Source organism: Amphiura filiformis, chromosome 12 (genome assembly GCF_039555335.1).
Source record: "Amphiura filiformis chromosome 12, Afil_fr2py, whole genome shotgun sequence".
Taxonomy (NCBI): domain Eukaryota; kingdom Metazoa; phylum Echinodermata; class Ophiuroidea; order Amphilepidida; family Amphiuridae; genus Amphiura; species Amphiura filiformis.
In genome coordinates, this window is record NC_092639.1 from 42,304,273 (window position 1) to 42,319,605 (window position 15,333).

The following is a 15,333-nucleotide window of genomic DNA, read 5'->3' on the forward strand; positions in this document are numbered from 1 at the left end:
GTAACTCCACAACTGTTGCTTGTGCTGAAATAAAATTTCTAGTGCAGTAGTTGTAGTCCTTGCCCCTATAATATACATATATAGCAGTCCTACAACATTGCTGCATCAGATAAAGTCACTGAGGCAAGAGATATCTTAAAGAGTGCATCTATGAAACACAATGCTAGATCCACCCGAGCCTCACAAAAGCTCCTCGAATCGGCCAAAGTTACTCTTGATAAAGCCTACACAGAAACTCTGGAGTCCTCTATTCAAAAGAAGACAGAGGAACTTGACAACCTCCATCATGAATATAAACATGCAGCTTCTTGGGAACTCCTCCGGGAGATTGTTACGGCCCCAAATTTATTTTAAAGATCAGACAGTATACAAATATTGTCTGCTATGAAGGGCACAACTGGTTTCTACACTTTTCCAACTTAGTAGGGAAACCAGAGCAAGACGTAAACCTTGAAGATACATTCTTTAACAGCAACGTCTCTGACGATCTCCCAATACACACTGGTCCATTTACTATGGAGGAACTGCAAAAAGGTCTGAGCAAGCTCAACAAGTCAAAAACACTTGGTCCTGACAACATACCAGCCATTGTTTGGAAAAACCCACTCTTCCATCAGCAACTGCTTGATTTCTGTAATGAAACTATGAAGGGAAATAAGCCAAAAGCCTTGTCAAGATCCACAATTATACCTCTCCCGAAGAAAGGGGATCCTTCACAACCATCAAATTATAGAGGTATCACACTGTCAGCACTTGCTGCCAAGCTGTATAACACTATGCTGCTCAACAGGATTTCTCCTCATCTAGATCCTATTCTCAGACGTAACCAAAATGGTTTTCGCAAGGGTAGATCAACCACACCACAGATTCTAGCCCTTAGAAGGATAATAGAAGAGCTTAAAATCTCAAACAAGCAGGCATATATTGTGTTTGTTGACTTCTCAAAAGCTTTCGACAGTTTTAACCGGAAGGCCATGCTGCATATTCTTCGTAATTATGGGATCCCTCAGGAGATTGTGAATGCTATTGCAATAATGTATGATAATCCTTCAAGTTTTGTACAAACAGGTGATGGACCAACTGAAGAGTTTCTCTCTACTGCTGGAATCCTGCAGGGTGACACTTTGGCCCCTTACCTTTTGTGATAGTGGTAGACTATCTCCTCAGACAGTCGATAGACACTGACAGGTCCAAAGGGATTGACATCATGCCCAATAAGACGAGCAGGGAGAAGAACAAGTATCTAACCGATCTTGACTACGCAGACGACATAGCTTTAACAGCTACGTTATCACAAGATGCCCAAGATCTTCTGTCATCTTTAGAAGATGCTTCCGCCAAAGTTGGCCTCTTTCTCAATTCCAAGAAGACAGAATATATATGTATTAATGGAGATAAGAACCCAACTCCAATCCTTTCTCGGGATGGCACACAACTCAAGGAGGTGTCGGACTTTAAATATCTTGGTTCATTTGTTGCCGACAGCAAGAAAGACTTTCTGACTCGCAAAGCTCAAGCATGGAAAGCTTGCAACAAGCTGCACACCATCTGGCAGTCCAACATATCAAGAAATACCAAGCTTGCCTTCTTTAGAGCCTGCATAGAGAGTATCCTCTTATATGGAAGTAAGACCTGGACAATGAAGAAAGATCTTCAGGACCGTCTTGATGGTACCTACACCCGGCTGTTGATGAGGGTTCGAAATATATCCTGGCGTGAACATAAAACCAAAGCAGAGATCTATGATGGTGTTCCACAGGTGTCCTCCATCGTTGCTCAACGGCGAGCCAGATTTGCAGGCCACTGCTACCGTGCAAAAGACCAAATAATTTCAGATGTCATCTGTATGAGGCTTCCACGAACATGTAGAGGAAGAAGACCATTCAACTACATCGACTGTGTGGCAAGGGACGTCAATCAAGAAATTAATGACCTCCCAAATCTGATGGCTGATAGAGATTCCTGGAAAAGAATTGTAAACTCTTTCTCGGATGCGTCCGCAAGATAGATAGATTACTTGTCCCCAATGTGCTATAATTTTTGAGAAAAATGCAAAAATAGGCCCAAAATTGGGCAGGGGTGTAGTAGTACCCCTTAACCTACTTGTGCATGCTTCCTTACATCTTTGCTTGCTTTGCTATTCTTACTATAGGATAAAACGTTGTAGGTACAGGTGGCATTACCATCAGCCCACCTGTTCTATTTGTACTCGTCTATTTGTTTATGTTAGTTTTAAATCACCTCATCTTTACATTATTTTGGAAAATTGTTGCCATGCTTAAAGGTCACCACATTCATTTGTTTTAATGACCTATTACATAATTTACTTAAGCATTGTCCTCTGGTTTTATTCACTGCATGAGTGAATATTTAAATAGTTTGTTGTTTAGATGTAGTTTGTTTTATTTAATTGTTTGCTTGTTTTAATGTGTGTAATGCGCATATCACATAGGTCATCGAAGCTTGCCAGGGTACTTGTCAAACAGTCCTGACGAACACTTATTTTTCTGACTCTCTTTAGTGTATCTCATCTCCAGTTGAGAGTAAAACACCATGTTGGATTTTGTGTGCTAACCTAATCCTGCAGTGCGTGTACACATGTGTAGATAGGTGATTTATCCGTACACTGGTGACGCAACCACATAAAGCACCGATTCGTGAATTCTGTGAAATCCAACATAGCGTTCCACTCAACTTGAGACGAGACTCACTTTAGCTGTTTGTTTCAGCATGCTGTTGCCTGTTAGATGATGGTGCGATCAACTATCTCATCCCCACCTTTCCTCCCACAAAATAGCGATTTTGGTATCAGTAAAATGAAGCCTATATTTTTTCTCATTGACCCTGTGAAATGTTAGGGCTGAAAGATATTTCGTTTGGATAGTGCCCGGGGAGTTTGTAAGCCAAAGTGTCTTCTTCACATAGTATTCTGTGAGACCTACACAAATGCACAGTTTTGGCTTAAAGCCATAATGTGTGATTTGCTTCACAGCGACGCCCTCAATTTTACTTGGGTTTCTACTTTTTGCATAATTATAATGCCCAGTGGTATACTAAAATACCACGTAACAGACTAAGCCTGAAGTGCTTTAATAACAGTAAAATTTAACTTTTTGTATTCGACCCGGTTTTATTCAGAGTTCAACGATCGAGTACTTGCTAACATGTGCCGTGGATGTCAGCTTGTATGCACACACGTCGAGCGCGATGCTCGACGCAGTTATATGTAATACGATCGGCGAGCATAGTACACGCATTGTAGGCGTTGGAATGAATCGCAATTTTCTTCGTTATACCTCATTTGTTTGGCTCGAAATTAAAAGGGGATAATGTGATCAGTGAAAACAAACATTTAAATAAGAATCTATTCTTTATGCAAATCACACATTATTGCTTTAATTTGTATAAAAATGGATTGAATTACTAGGTGTGGAGTATGGGTCAAGCGATGTGATGGAATCAGACCATCCTTTAAATAGGCAAACTGGAATAGGCTATTACATTTCAAATCCATTTGGTCAGTCACACTCCCTGTATGGAAGATAAGGCCATATCTTCCATATGCACAATGGGTGTATGGATTTCAACTGGAATAGCCTATAGATTGTGCATAATTATCCGCTCACTTTATTTGTGTCGCCTATCTCTATTGTTGACATGTATGTCACTAATCTCTAACTATCTATGTTTTTAACATGTTTTTTAGGCAAAAGCAGATATAGAAGATGATGAAGTTACCACACACCAACATAAACATGGTTGTTTGGGTAAGTTTCTCATTCCATACACACAATGTTATAACCACAGACTACTACAGACCATGCATTGCATGCTGTGAATTCTCGCATATTTATGAGGGCCAATTGTTTGATTGTGCCATGTCTAACAATTACACCATAAAGATAAAGCATTGCGTACCCTTGTGATTACGAGATAGACTGTAAAAATATGTGGTAAGTGCGTAGCAGTTTTGCCTGTAGCATTTCATTATCGAGAGATGCTGAAACTTTGACTGCTTGTACACGGTCTGTTATCTTTTTCGTCCATGGTTTTAACTCTCTCCACTTTGGTGTCAACTGCAGACGACAAGTTTCACTTTTCTTTTTTAAAATTCATGGCCATATTTGGAATCGGCACGAAAAATGCATATAAATGAGCACAAACAAGCCTGGTATTGGTTCAGTGGTTCATAAGATAGCTCTTGATATATTGAGAAAATATCTGAAAACTGTTACAGGAAGCCTATGCACGATACAGGCTGATAACTCTACACAAAAGTGAAATATTAGTGAAAAGCTATGAAGCATTTGTTGTGAAAGCTGAAGGTGAATTATTTCCCAATAAAAATACTAGCTCTTCCCCATATCATTGAAATTGAAAGTTCTCACTTTGCGCAAGTCAAGGGCAAAATTAGTTTATAAACATTTCCAATTTCATCATGGTCTACTTCCTCATAATTTATAGAAAAAATGGATAGATGTTTGAAAATAGGTATTAGAGCTTGTTAACAATGTAATAAAAAGTGACCAAATGACATCACTGATTAAATTTTAAACTTTTGATATAAACACAAAAAAGTTGTTCCTACAAGGGTTCCTGCTGCACAGAATTGTGTGGTCTTTTAGCAAAGTCAAATCATGAGGGATTCCATATTTTGAAAATTATGGGTCCCACCTGGACCCATCATTTCAGACTAAAATGTAATGTAATAATCGTGTCAGAATTTGTGTCCAAAGACCAAAAGAAATTGTTGGGACCCCATAGTTTTCAAATTTAGCAGATTATGATAATATTTGGACCTAGCAGGACCCCTGATTCCTTGTCTCTCAGCATTTTCAGATGGTTACTCCATCTGTTTTCAGTGAGAGACTGAGACTGATGATGATCATCAGGTCGTGACCTACTTGACCTTAGACTTGATCACAGTCTCATTGACTCGTGGAAGTTTGAACTTGCCCCCATCTTTGTTGAGAGACAAACACTGAAACCGGCACAAATTGCATTAAATTTTATTAATGCTGCTGAAACATTCATGCTTCTGATGAAGAAACAAATTTGACATGCACTTTTTAAAACAAGAATAAGAAATACAACTGCGCAACAGAATAGAACGTGTTGCTGAGATAGAAACCGAACCTGAAGTGATCTACTCACACACTTTGTGTAGTCTACTTTGAAGAAAATCAATATATTCTAATTTGGGGGGGCTCTCAAATGAATATATATATCAGTTTACCCTTTCCCTCACTCAGCCTCATTTACTTGCATAGTGTCATACTGATGTTTGGACAATGTACAGTCTGTGCTTGTACATGTCTAGTGTTTTTAAATGTTAGTATATAGTGCACCCAAGGTCTCATATATATTGAAATGAGCATCGCCTTTACTTTTTAAAGTAATTTTTAGTTATTTATTTCTTGTATGTTCACTCCTCAGGTGCTGGAGCGTTACCAATCATGATTGTTCTTGGTGATACCCTGCATAATTTTGGTGATGGTTTAGCCATAGGAGCCGCATTCTCTTCGGGAATTGGAAATGGTATATCAACAAGCATTGCCGTGTTTTGTCATGAACTACCACATGAATTAGGTAATTATATGGATGTGGTAGCGTGGGTTACATAGCTTGTTTTGGTAATCTACTAGGTCAAAGGTCATCTTTTAGGCCCAAGTAGATCTTGATATTTTGTTCAATAGCTTGTAACAACTGTCAAGAAAAATGGACCAAAATAACGAGATACTGATGGGGGAAGGGTTTGGACAGGAAATTGATTTTGGCATTACAAAATAACTTCTGAATTATTGTGTGGAAACTAATTGAAGAATGGTATTCCAAAACAATCTACTTCTGATTTAAAACAAGCATACGGCACTCACGTGTCTGAATTCTTAATGAATTTTAGGCTCTGATCAAAATCAGTTGCAATGCCTTAATTTTTCTCTGGTATAATTTGATGATATATTGATATTGATACTTCATTCGAATAATCTTTTGCATTATTTTAATATAAATGGTTTATTCTCAATAGTCTGCTCATTCATAATATAGTTAAATAATACAATAAGTTGATTTTCTGCTTGATTTTCTGAGCACATTACACAAGCACAAAGAATTAAAGTTAACCATTTCTGCATGCACTGGCTTACGTTCTTGTGGTTTAAAGGGGGGGGTAACCCTATTGGCTGAGGATATGGATTCAAGTTGTTTTCAAACTTAGGTACAATGTCAAATATTGTCCCCTTAATGCATCTATGTGAAAACACAACCTTTTCAGCGTAAATATGTGAATGACTAGTATGATGAGCTTATGGTGTGCCGTTTGTGCACTCCCAATTTCATCGAAGTGGAATTCCTGGTGTTACCCACCATTCCATGGGGCCTGTGACATTTTATTAATGTGGTAACCACAAATTGCTGGTTTTTTTTTCATGATTTCTTGGAAAATTCATTGATTTACAACTTGAAATTTTAGGATGGTAATTATGACAAAACATCTGCTCTGTTATATGATACCAAAAACTCATCAGCAACGAGAAAAATGGGGGGTGTAAGGCAGTCGATCGGGTCACATATCTTTAAATTTCTTCTGTATTGAAAGTTTGTACATGTATCATAGGCTTAGGAAGATTTCAACATTGGGGGGCTGAAACTTGGAAAAATTTTTGTGGGGCTAGACTGGGGTTGCACGAGGGGGGTGTTCCCCCTTGCAGTCAGAAAATGTTGCAAAATATAGGTCACAAAGACCCCTTTTCTCTCTATTTAAAGTTCACCTAGGATTATTGGGGGGGGGGGGCTGAAAGGTATTCCAGCCCCGCACCAAAATTATCAAGCCCCCTGGTTCCTAAGCCTATGTGTATTACATAAGAGACATTTGCACCCAATACTGCTAAAGGGGAAATGTTGTTGCGGTACATTTATTTGTGCGTTCCAAGCAGCTAATAACGAAGAATGAATGTATTCCTTTTGTGTATGTGTCAATGTACCTAGCATCGAGAAATTAAAAACAATTGAAACAGTTAAAAGTTAAATTGACAAGAAGTACCGCACCTATTTATGGGCAGGCATTGAACCACCCATAGATCATTAAATGTGACACAATATGGTCCATGGAGGTCAAAGGAGGACGTGTACTTGATAATTATTACCTTATACAAACATTAGGCTTTCATATACTGAAAATACCAAAGGTCCAGCATACATGGTTCTGAAGTAGTTTTGTGATGTGTATTTTCTTAAACGTATTTTGTTTTTTACTCCATATTTTTGCCTTTATCTCAATTTCAAATTTGCTGCCTTTGGCCTCCATGGACCAGATCACAAATTAAGTTTGATTGCCCCTGATATGCCTAACATTTATGCATTCAATTCATCCATTTCAGGTGATTTTGCAGTACTCCTTAATTCTGGACTCAGCTACAAGATGGCACTATTGCTCAACTTTGGCTCAGCTTTGTCCGCATTTTTAGGCCTTATTGTAGGCATATTGGTGTCATCAAATGCTGCAGCTAGAGAATGGATCTTTGCTGCAGCTGCAGGGATGTTTCTATATGTAGCATTAGTTGATATGGTAAGACAATCATCATATGGCTGGTTCATACTTACTAGCTTTAAGCAATCAAGTTAGCTCATTAATGCATTACTGTTGTGATGTAAGTTCAAGCCTATGTGCAATCCTTGTATGTTCTCTTGATGTATTAACTGAGCTAACTTGAATTCCTGTGGAAAATAAACTGATTTTGTTCTGTATGAGACTCAGGGAGGTGATTCTGGGTGCAGCTTACCTATATTTCTGTTGATGCTCAACCCATCAACCAGTCACAATCAAGTAATCAACTGATCGATCAATAATCAAAAATTCAAACAATAACAATTCACAATAAATTAATCTCAATTGATCAATCACCATCACAGTAATGCATTCGTCAATTGCAGTCCCGGCTCCTGGGTACCCGGGCACTACGGGACCTAGCCGGGACATGGCGGGAACTCGTCAGCAATTTCCGCCCGCTTAGCCGGGAAGATTTCGCAGTACTCGTCGTGGAGTCGGAGGAGCCGGGGTGGGGGCCGGGAACTTGTCGGGTACTTCGGCAGAGACTCGTGAATCGGCAAAAAATTTCGTTGCTGTGGTATAAATGATTTTTTTTTTATAAACGTCGCGACCGACGACCATACACCATTCTATGTAGGCAATGTGCTGCTGAAAATAGTGCCGTGATTCGTGAAGATGGAAACTTGCGAAAAAGTTCGCTTTATTCTTTTATTTTAATGAACTTGTCCTTTTAATATACAGTACTGGCTGGAATCCACCGGGCACGGGCCGTGCAAAACCCACGCGCGGTATTCGCGGGTTGATGTTTTGCGCGGTAGTTGCACGGTCATCTCTGATGAACCTCTTCATGTGACTACATGTACATGTAGCATTCTCTACTGACTGTACCGCGCAAAACCGCGCATGAGTTTTGCACGGCTTAATCCTATTCACTTCAATCGATAGGCTATAAATGATTCGCATTCATCACTTGAAGTAGTTCAACTACTCCTTCATCTTTATTGATTGACACATCATGACATGAAGCACTGAGCAGAGCTCTTGATGTTAGCTTGGAAGGTGAACATTATCTTCAAATTATCTATATGCCTGCTATACTATTTCCATGTTTAGAAGAACGGCAAAAGTTAAAACATCGACGATGCGCAATTAATTTACAAAATTAATAAAAAAAATAAAAAAAAACCAGGCTGTTTTTAAACATGTACAAAATGGAAATAAAACAGCAAATTTTAAGAAAAATCCCGCTTTATGCTCAAACCTGTGTTTGTACGAGCGCTATTTATTAACTTTAAAACTTCTCCCGCGATAAATTGGCAAGAACCCAACCGGGAACCTGACATTTTTGCCCGCACTTACGAGCGCAAAGTCAGCCCGTGATACGCTGGTCTCCGAGTCATCGGTTTGTGCATCAAATTACCCCACACATGAATAGCAAATTATTCACCCAAAACATAAATAATCGTCTTGCCATCACAAATTTTACAGACCGATACATAGAAGACGGCCGATATAATTCAACATTCGTTACATCAGTGTACGTACATACATTTGCAGTCAAAATTATTTTATGTTTTCAATATTATTTCGCCGACATGTTTGATACCCAGTTTTCCTCGGGCCAGGTTTTCAAGCTGTTCTTGTTTGTTCTTACCTTGAGACAAACACATATTTACGATCTCACAATACTTGTTCTACATGTATTTCCTTTTCGTTTCAGAACTAAAAGTGCACGTAGATTATACATCCAATGATCCATAGCCAAGTGATCCATAGTCAAGTGCGCCGAAGCCCCCAGGACTGAGAAGCCGTACGCACCCTTGGGTCTTCAATGCCCCAGCCCGGCATGCGGCAGCTGCCTTTGAACAACCCCGATATGCGCCTTGGCAAGAGATGAATCGGAAGGCTTTTCCCGAAAAGATCATCCTGATTCCTGGCACAGAGGATCCTGCCACGACTTGTTAATCCTTTATGAGTTGACGAACCAGAGATCCTTGAAATTGCTGCTCCGACCAACATTTTATCATCTTTACTCGTGAATGTCGAGCACCATTTCTTGCCGCTCAGCCGATTATGACCAATTTCATGTTAGTTGAATTATTCAAATTGGCCAACAATTGCCGGTCCGCGTATAGAGTTATCTCTGGAATGTGGTGTGAACATCAAATGATGTATTTTAAAAACAATAAGAAAGTCCACTCCCAACATTTTTGATGTCACACCATGTCATAACATTCACCTATTTATAGGTTCGAGAAAAAATGCAATTGTGCAATTGGTGAAAAGCGAGTTCTGTGATTGATGATGCAATTTATTCCAGCTAATTGCTTTATATGATTCCAAAACCCATGATCCAAACTTCATTTCAAATGAAAATGCTGATATTAAAAGCTTAAAATACAAACTCCGAAAGAATACAGAATCCCCGGTTGAATCCCCGGTTGAATCACGCAATAATATTTATTTTGACCTGGGTTTTGACATGCCCGTGCGTGCTCTACCGCACAGTGAGCACGTGGCCATGTGGGTCCCCTGATGCACGTAGGCACGACCCTCAGATAGTGTGGGAAAGTGCGCAAATAGTTGTAAACAACCTCTACTAACCGCTGGGTGACCCCTCGATCTAGTTATTGGGGGGAGGGGCGTGGCGCTCAAACAATAGTTGCTAGTCGGCTTTCAGCCAAGGTCACCATGGTAACCCCATTTCTTTCCAGGATCTGTGGTGTGTGTGATTATTTTTAACACGGGCAAATTTAAATCAATTAACATTTTTTTTCACCTTTCTTTATATTAATTATTATTAATGTGTACGTGTAATTGTTTTTAAATACTACGATTTGCGTTTTGATTAATATTTCATTGAATTTATGCGTATTTTTCTTTAAATAATAAATACCACCTTTTTCTTTAGTAAATCAGACGTCACCAGGTTACTTTTCTTCTGAAAATGGGCCTAACATTATTATTAGGAAAAAACAAAAAACTTCTTTCGCAAATGCCCACTTTTTTTGCTGGATGATTGCGTAATTATGTAAGGGATTACAGCTCTATACTATCACTTTATTATATTTCGGGTTGGTTCATCAACTTTTATCAATATTTACTTCAGGGCAAAATTACAAAGAAAAATAATCTAGCCTATTTGCTTGAACTGAAAATGACAGAAAAATCGTGAAGCTGATGAAAGTGTTGGATTAAAATTCCCTTCTAAAAACTTGACTCAAGTTCAGACATAACACAGAATTGAATTTTTTGACTTATGCTCAAAATATTTTAATTATACATGTACGTTGATCAATCATTTTTAACAAATAGATCAATAATAAAAATAATAATAATAAAAATAATAATATTGGCAAATGCCGCATATATTTCAATATTTTTCATGAAATTTTATCCCCAATAGGGTCATTTGGTGTATGGTGTAACTTTTACTACCTCACTCTCCCCTTAATTCTTTCTCTCATGTGAATATTTTAAAACAAAGAAAAATGTTAAGGCAAAACTTTGAAAGTTCAATTCGATTATGAAAAATAATTACCAATACAATATTCTTATCCCTTCAGTTGGCCCGCGCGCAAGTGGTGAAGGTGCTTGCTTCCAGGGTCGCTAGAAAATCTAGGTCAGGTCAACCCCCAATCTATATTTAGACCGTGCGTGCGATGTGTGGGAAAGGGGAAAGTGCCGTATACCCGGGCCGTATACACGTGTTTTGATTTGATATTATAATTAGTGCCAGGATAATTTCATGAATTTAGAATACCAACGATAGATATTTAAATTCCTGGGATGATAACAACGATTTTGGTGGAATATTATCTTAATTCTTAAATATGTAGAAATGTCTCGCGAGAAGTGAGGGAAAAGCAACTTTTTTTTTGACAATATTTGTTTATTTTATTTTGTTTAATTTTTATTTAATTATGAGCAGGGGGGGTTCAAATGACGTGCCAAAATTGCTTGTCCCACCCCTGCTTAAAATTGCTTGAATGACACCCCCAGCTTGCCAAAAAATCTTTGCCCCCCCCCCCGGGCCCGGGCTCATAATTATTGCACAGCCCCTTAAAATTATGAATAATTAATGATCATGTGATCCACAGGGCCGCAAAGAAATACCCCGGGGAAATACCAGGGCCTGAGAAATGCAATCAAATGAGATCGCGTATTGGGTTGTTTCGCTTGTTTCCTGGGTTTATAATCTCCCCCATTCATAAAAAAAATTTCATGTTGACATCGACGCATTTGGCTTGTTCATTATTCGGATTTCGATGTCAACTAGTGGTCTCGTGGGAAGAATATTAATTATATTATTGAAAGATTTGTGGATATGATAATTATAGTAAAACATTTAAAATAGGCTAAACTACCCGGGACAAACTATCATTTGTTTTCTTCAAAACTTTCTTGTAAGGGACGCACCATTAGACTTCAAGGGGGGGTGGAGGAAGTTTGGGTCAGGGCAAGATTTTTTTTTTCGTCGCCAAAGGCGACAAGTTTTTTTTTTTTTAAATTTTCATGCATTTATACAGTTAGGTGAGGAAAGTTTTTTTTTTTTTTTTTTAGTGTTGGTAGGAAAGTTTTTTTTTTGCTCATGTAGTGGGGAAAGTTTTTTTTTTCAAAACTTCCTAGCCCCCCTTGAAGTCTAATGGTGCGTCCCTAAGTTGTATTGTATCATGCAATCTCTAGTCTTCCGATCGATCTATGATGACAAGCACACACGTGTTGTGGTATACCATCCCATCTTTGTGGACGGACATGGTATGAATGGAATGTGGTACAGCGCATGGCATATAAATCAAGCCCTAGACGGTGGCCTATACACCCTGGATGTTCTACAAAATCCATTGATTTGCACCTGAAGCCTCCCGGGGGGATTTCACCGGCATAGCATGATAGAGACTTCTGTGGGAATGTTTTGACTAAGAGTTTGACTTGTGCATGCGACAAACAAGTGCGTTTCAATTAAAATGATGACAACTGGTGAAATGCTTCGAATGATCTTGTATTCTTGTTGATATGGGGAATTTTCCAACAAAGAAGGAACTTTGATCTTCTCAACACCTCTTCTTGTGTCTTTCTTGATCACTCTCTCACACGCACATACCTGGAATAAATACATACCTGGAATAAATACCGTAAATTATGAAGTATCAGAATAGGAATGAACAGCTGACAGCTCTTCAGGAAAATATGAAATCGTGAATCATGCATGTTCATGATGTTTGAATTACATCCCGGGATTTTATCGCCTCAAAGAACAAGATGGAAAGGCCTTTGATGGCAGGCCATTTATAAACGGCTATCGACATTACTTTCTGGAATAAATTGCAGCTTTTATATTTTTGATGATAGATTTAATATAGAACTAAAGGTAAGATGATTAAGTCGAATAAATGCCGTGTCCTCAGACCCACACACGGCACTCAGGACTTGCATAAATTGACTCGGCGAGAAACATGAATTTATGATGATGATGATGATGATTTTGTGGCGAAGATAGTCCGATACCGTACCGCTGGAAGGCACTCAGCTCAGGCGATCGCGGAGCTCGGGATGATTTGGTGCCATGCTTGGTGAAGTTTATTTCTCTCCAACTCTGGTAGTGGCAGAATGTAATATGGGTCTATACTTTTTACAATATTTTGTCGCAAACAAAGTGATCATCGTGAAAATTAAGCCCAATGATAAGCCTTCTGTAAATTTTCATTATGTTCTTCCATCGTACGGCGGGGACTTCGTCGGGAGGTCGGCGGGGACACGCACAATTTCCCCGGGGTATAGGGCCCGAGACTTCGTCGGAAACTCGTCATCAAATATTGCCCCGCATTGCCGGGTATTCGGCGGGTACTTCGTCGGGAAGACGTCAGTTACTCGATTTTTCGAAAGCGAGTTGATGCCGACTTCCCCGTAGTGCCCCGGGTACCCAGGAGCCGGGACTGCAATTGACGAATGCATAAATCAATCAATATCAATTCATAATCTCTGCATTTCACATCATATTTGCATCCCAAATTGCTGCTTATAGATGGTAGGGGTGCATCCCAGTAAACACCGATACGTCGGGCCTACGTTGGCAATGGGTTGGACATGGTGGGAACACGTCGGAGTCGCCCTTGCTTCTACGGAACGGCGTCGGGCCTACGGCAATGTAACGACGTCTTCTTCAGATAGTTGGAAGGACGTCGGGCCAACAACAGTCAGCCGGCGTCTTTCATGCATAGTCGGAAAAAAGTCGGACCTACGGTCGAGTAACGACGTCTTTTATGGGTAGTCGGTAAAACGTTGGTCCATCGACAGTGAACCGTATAGGCCTATATATACGTATAGGACGATCTTTATTTGCATAATTTAAATTGCAAAATTGGGTTAAAAATTTATTTGCCTGGAATGGGGTAGGCCTATTAATTAATTCATAGCACCTCCCCCCCCCCCCCGGCAATGGCTCATCTTTATACCTGTTCTGTACATTACCTGGTCGAAAGTGCTAGCCTATACTAATAATGTGTTGAACAATGTTAAAACTCACGTCATAATAATAATAATAACCTGTGTAAATGACTAACGCAAAACAAAAAGATTTCCCCAAAAATAAATAGGCACATGCCTAGGCCTACTAGCAATATTATAATCTCGATTTTAGAGTTGAAATGATGACCCAGACATAGGCTAGCTATTATCATGACGATGTTTGTTTTGAAATGAGTAGGCAACACACGGGTGATGAGACTATACAAAACCGTTATAACATATTTGAACTGATCTTAACCCCTGTTGCCCAGTGTTGGAAGTGAACTTTTGGCCTCCGTTGCCGTAAACATGTACAGCCAATGCACGCCGTAGAATCACATACATCAGTGCGTGGCAGTTGAAATTCAAATGGCACAAAGAGACAAGCGCTATATCATTAATATTTTTTGGAAGTTATGGATAATATTATATCTTTTTGGCTGTACATTATACTGTTTATATGATTGCTGCTCGTATTCATTGAAGAGTGATGAGGAGATAAGTGTTGTCTAGTTGCCGAGCAGGCTTTGACAAGCACTTGCGTAGAAGTAGAAGGATCTAGCTTACTAGCTTAGGCCTATGCAGGTTCAAGTAAGTATTTTCTAAATATTTTTCTTCCAATTTGAATTTTTAACGTGTAAACCTATTAAACTACATCAAATTCACCTATGTTTAACCAGTTAGGGCCTAATGTATTGCTATATTGGATCTTTTTTAAATCTCGAAACAGGTAGGCACAGACGTTTACTGATGTTTGTGAAAGAAAACGGTCAACAGAAACATGTTTAACCACGGGTCATACATTTACTACATGATGTACTTTACTTTATCATGGTCGGTGTATGACTACGTCATGGTTTTATGTGTTTACAACTAGGATTCTCCTCACTACGATGCCTTCACAACTTCCGTTGCCGTACTTTACGAAGTCGGACCACCATGTCGTATACAATCAGCAGGACCGTTGGCAAAAAGTGTAAGTAAAACCAACGTACTTTTTATGTTGGTATACCATCGGCACTAGCGTAGGCAAAGAGTTGGCCCTAAAATAATCCAACGTACTTTTCTCGTCGGCATAAGTAAGGTCCGTAGCCGGCAAAACATTGTCCCCTAAGTCGGAACGACGTCCTTTTCAAGTCGACATGAAAAAGTTGGTCCTACGTCGGGACAACCCTTTTTAAACATCGGAATAAAATCGGCATGACAGTAGGCAAAACGACGGCCCAGCGTTGGAACAACGTCTTTTACGTGTCGACGGCAGGATGCACCCCCGATGA

At 39.3% G+C, this 15,333-nt stretch overlaps 1 protein-coding gene across 1 annotated transcript in view; it reads left to right on the forward strand.

Annotated features, from left to right (window-relative positions):
- LOC140166227 (zinc transporter ZIP12-like) overlaps positions 1-15,333 on the forward strand; it is a 46,400-nt gene that overhangs the window by 24,576 nt on the left and 6,491 nt on the right. The window contains exons 10-12 of the mRNA XM_072189627.1: positions 3,707-3,767; positions 5,437-5,589; positions 7,380-7,567. Of these exons, the coding sequence (XP_072045728.1) occupies positions 3,707-3,767; positions 5,437-5,589; positions 7,380-7,567 (402 nt within the window). The remainder of the gene's footprint in view (positions 1-3,706; positions 3,768-5,436; positions 5,590-7,379; positions 7,568-15,333) is intronic.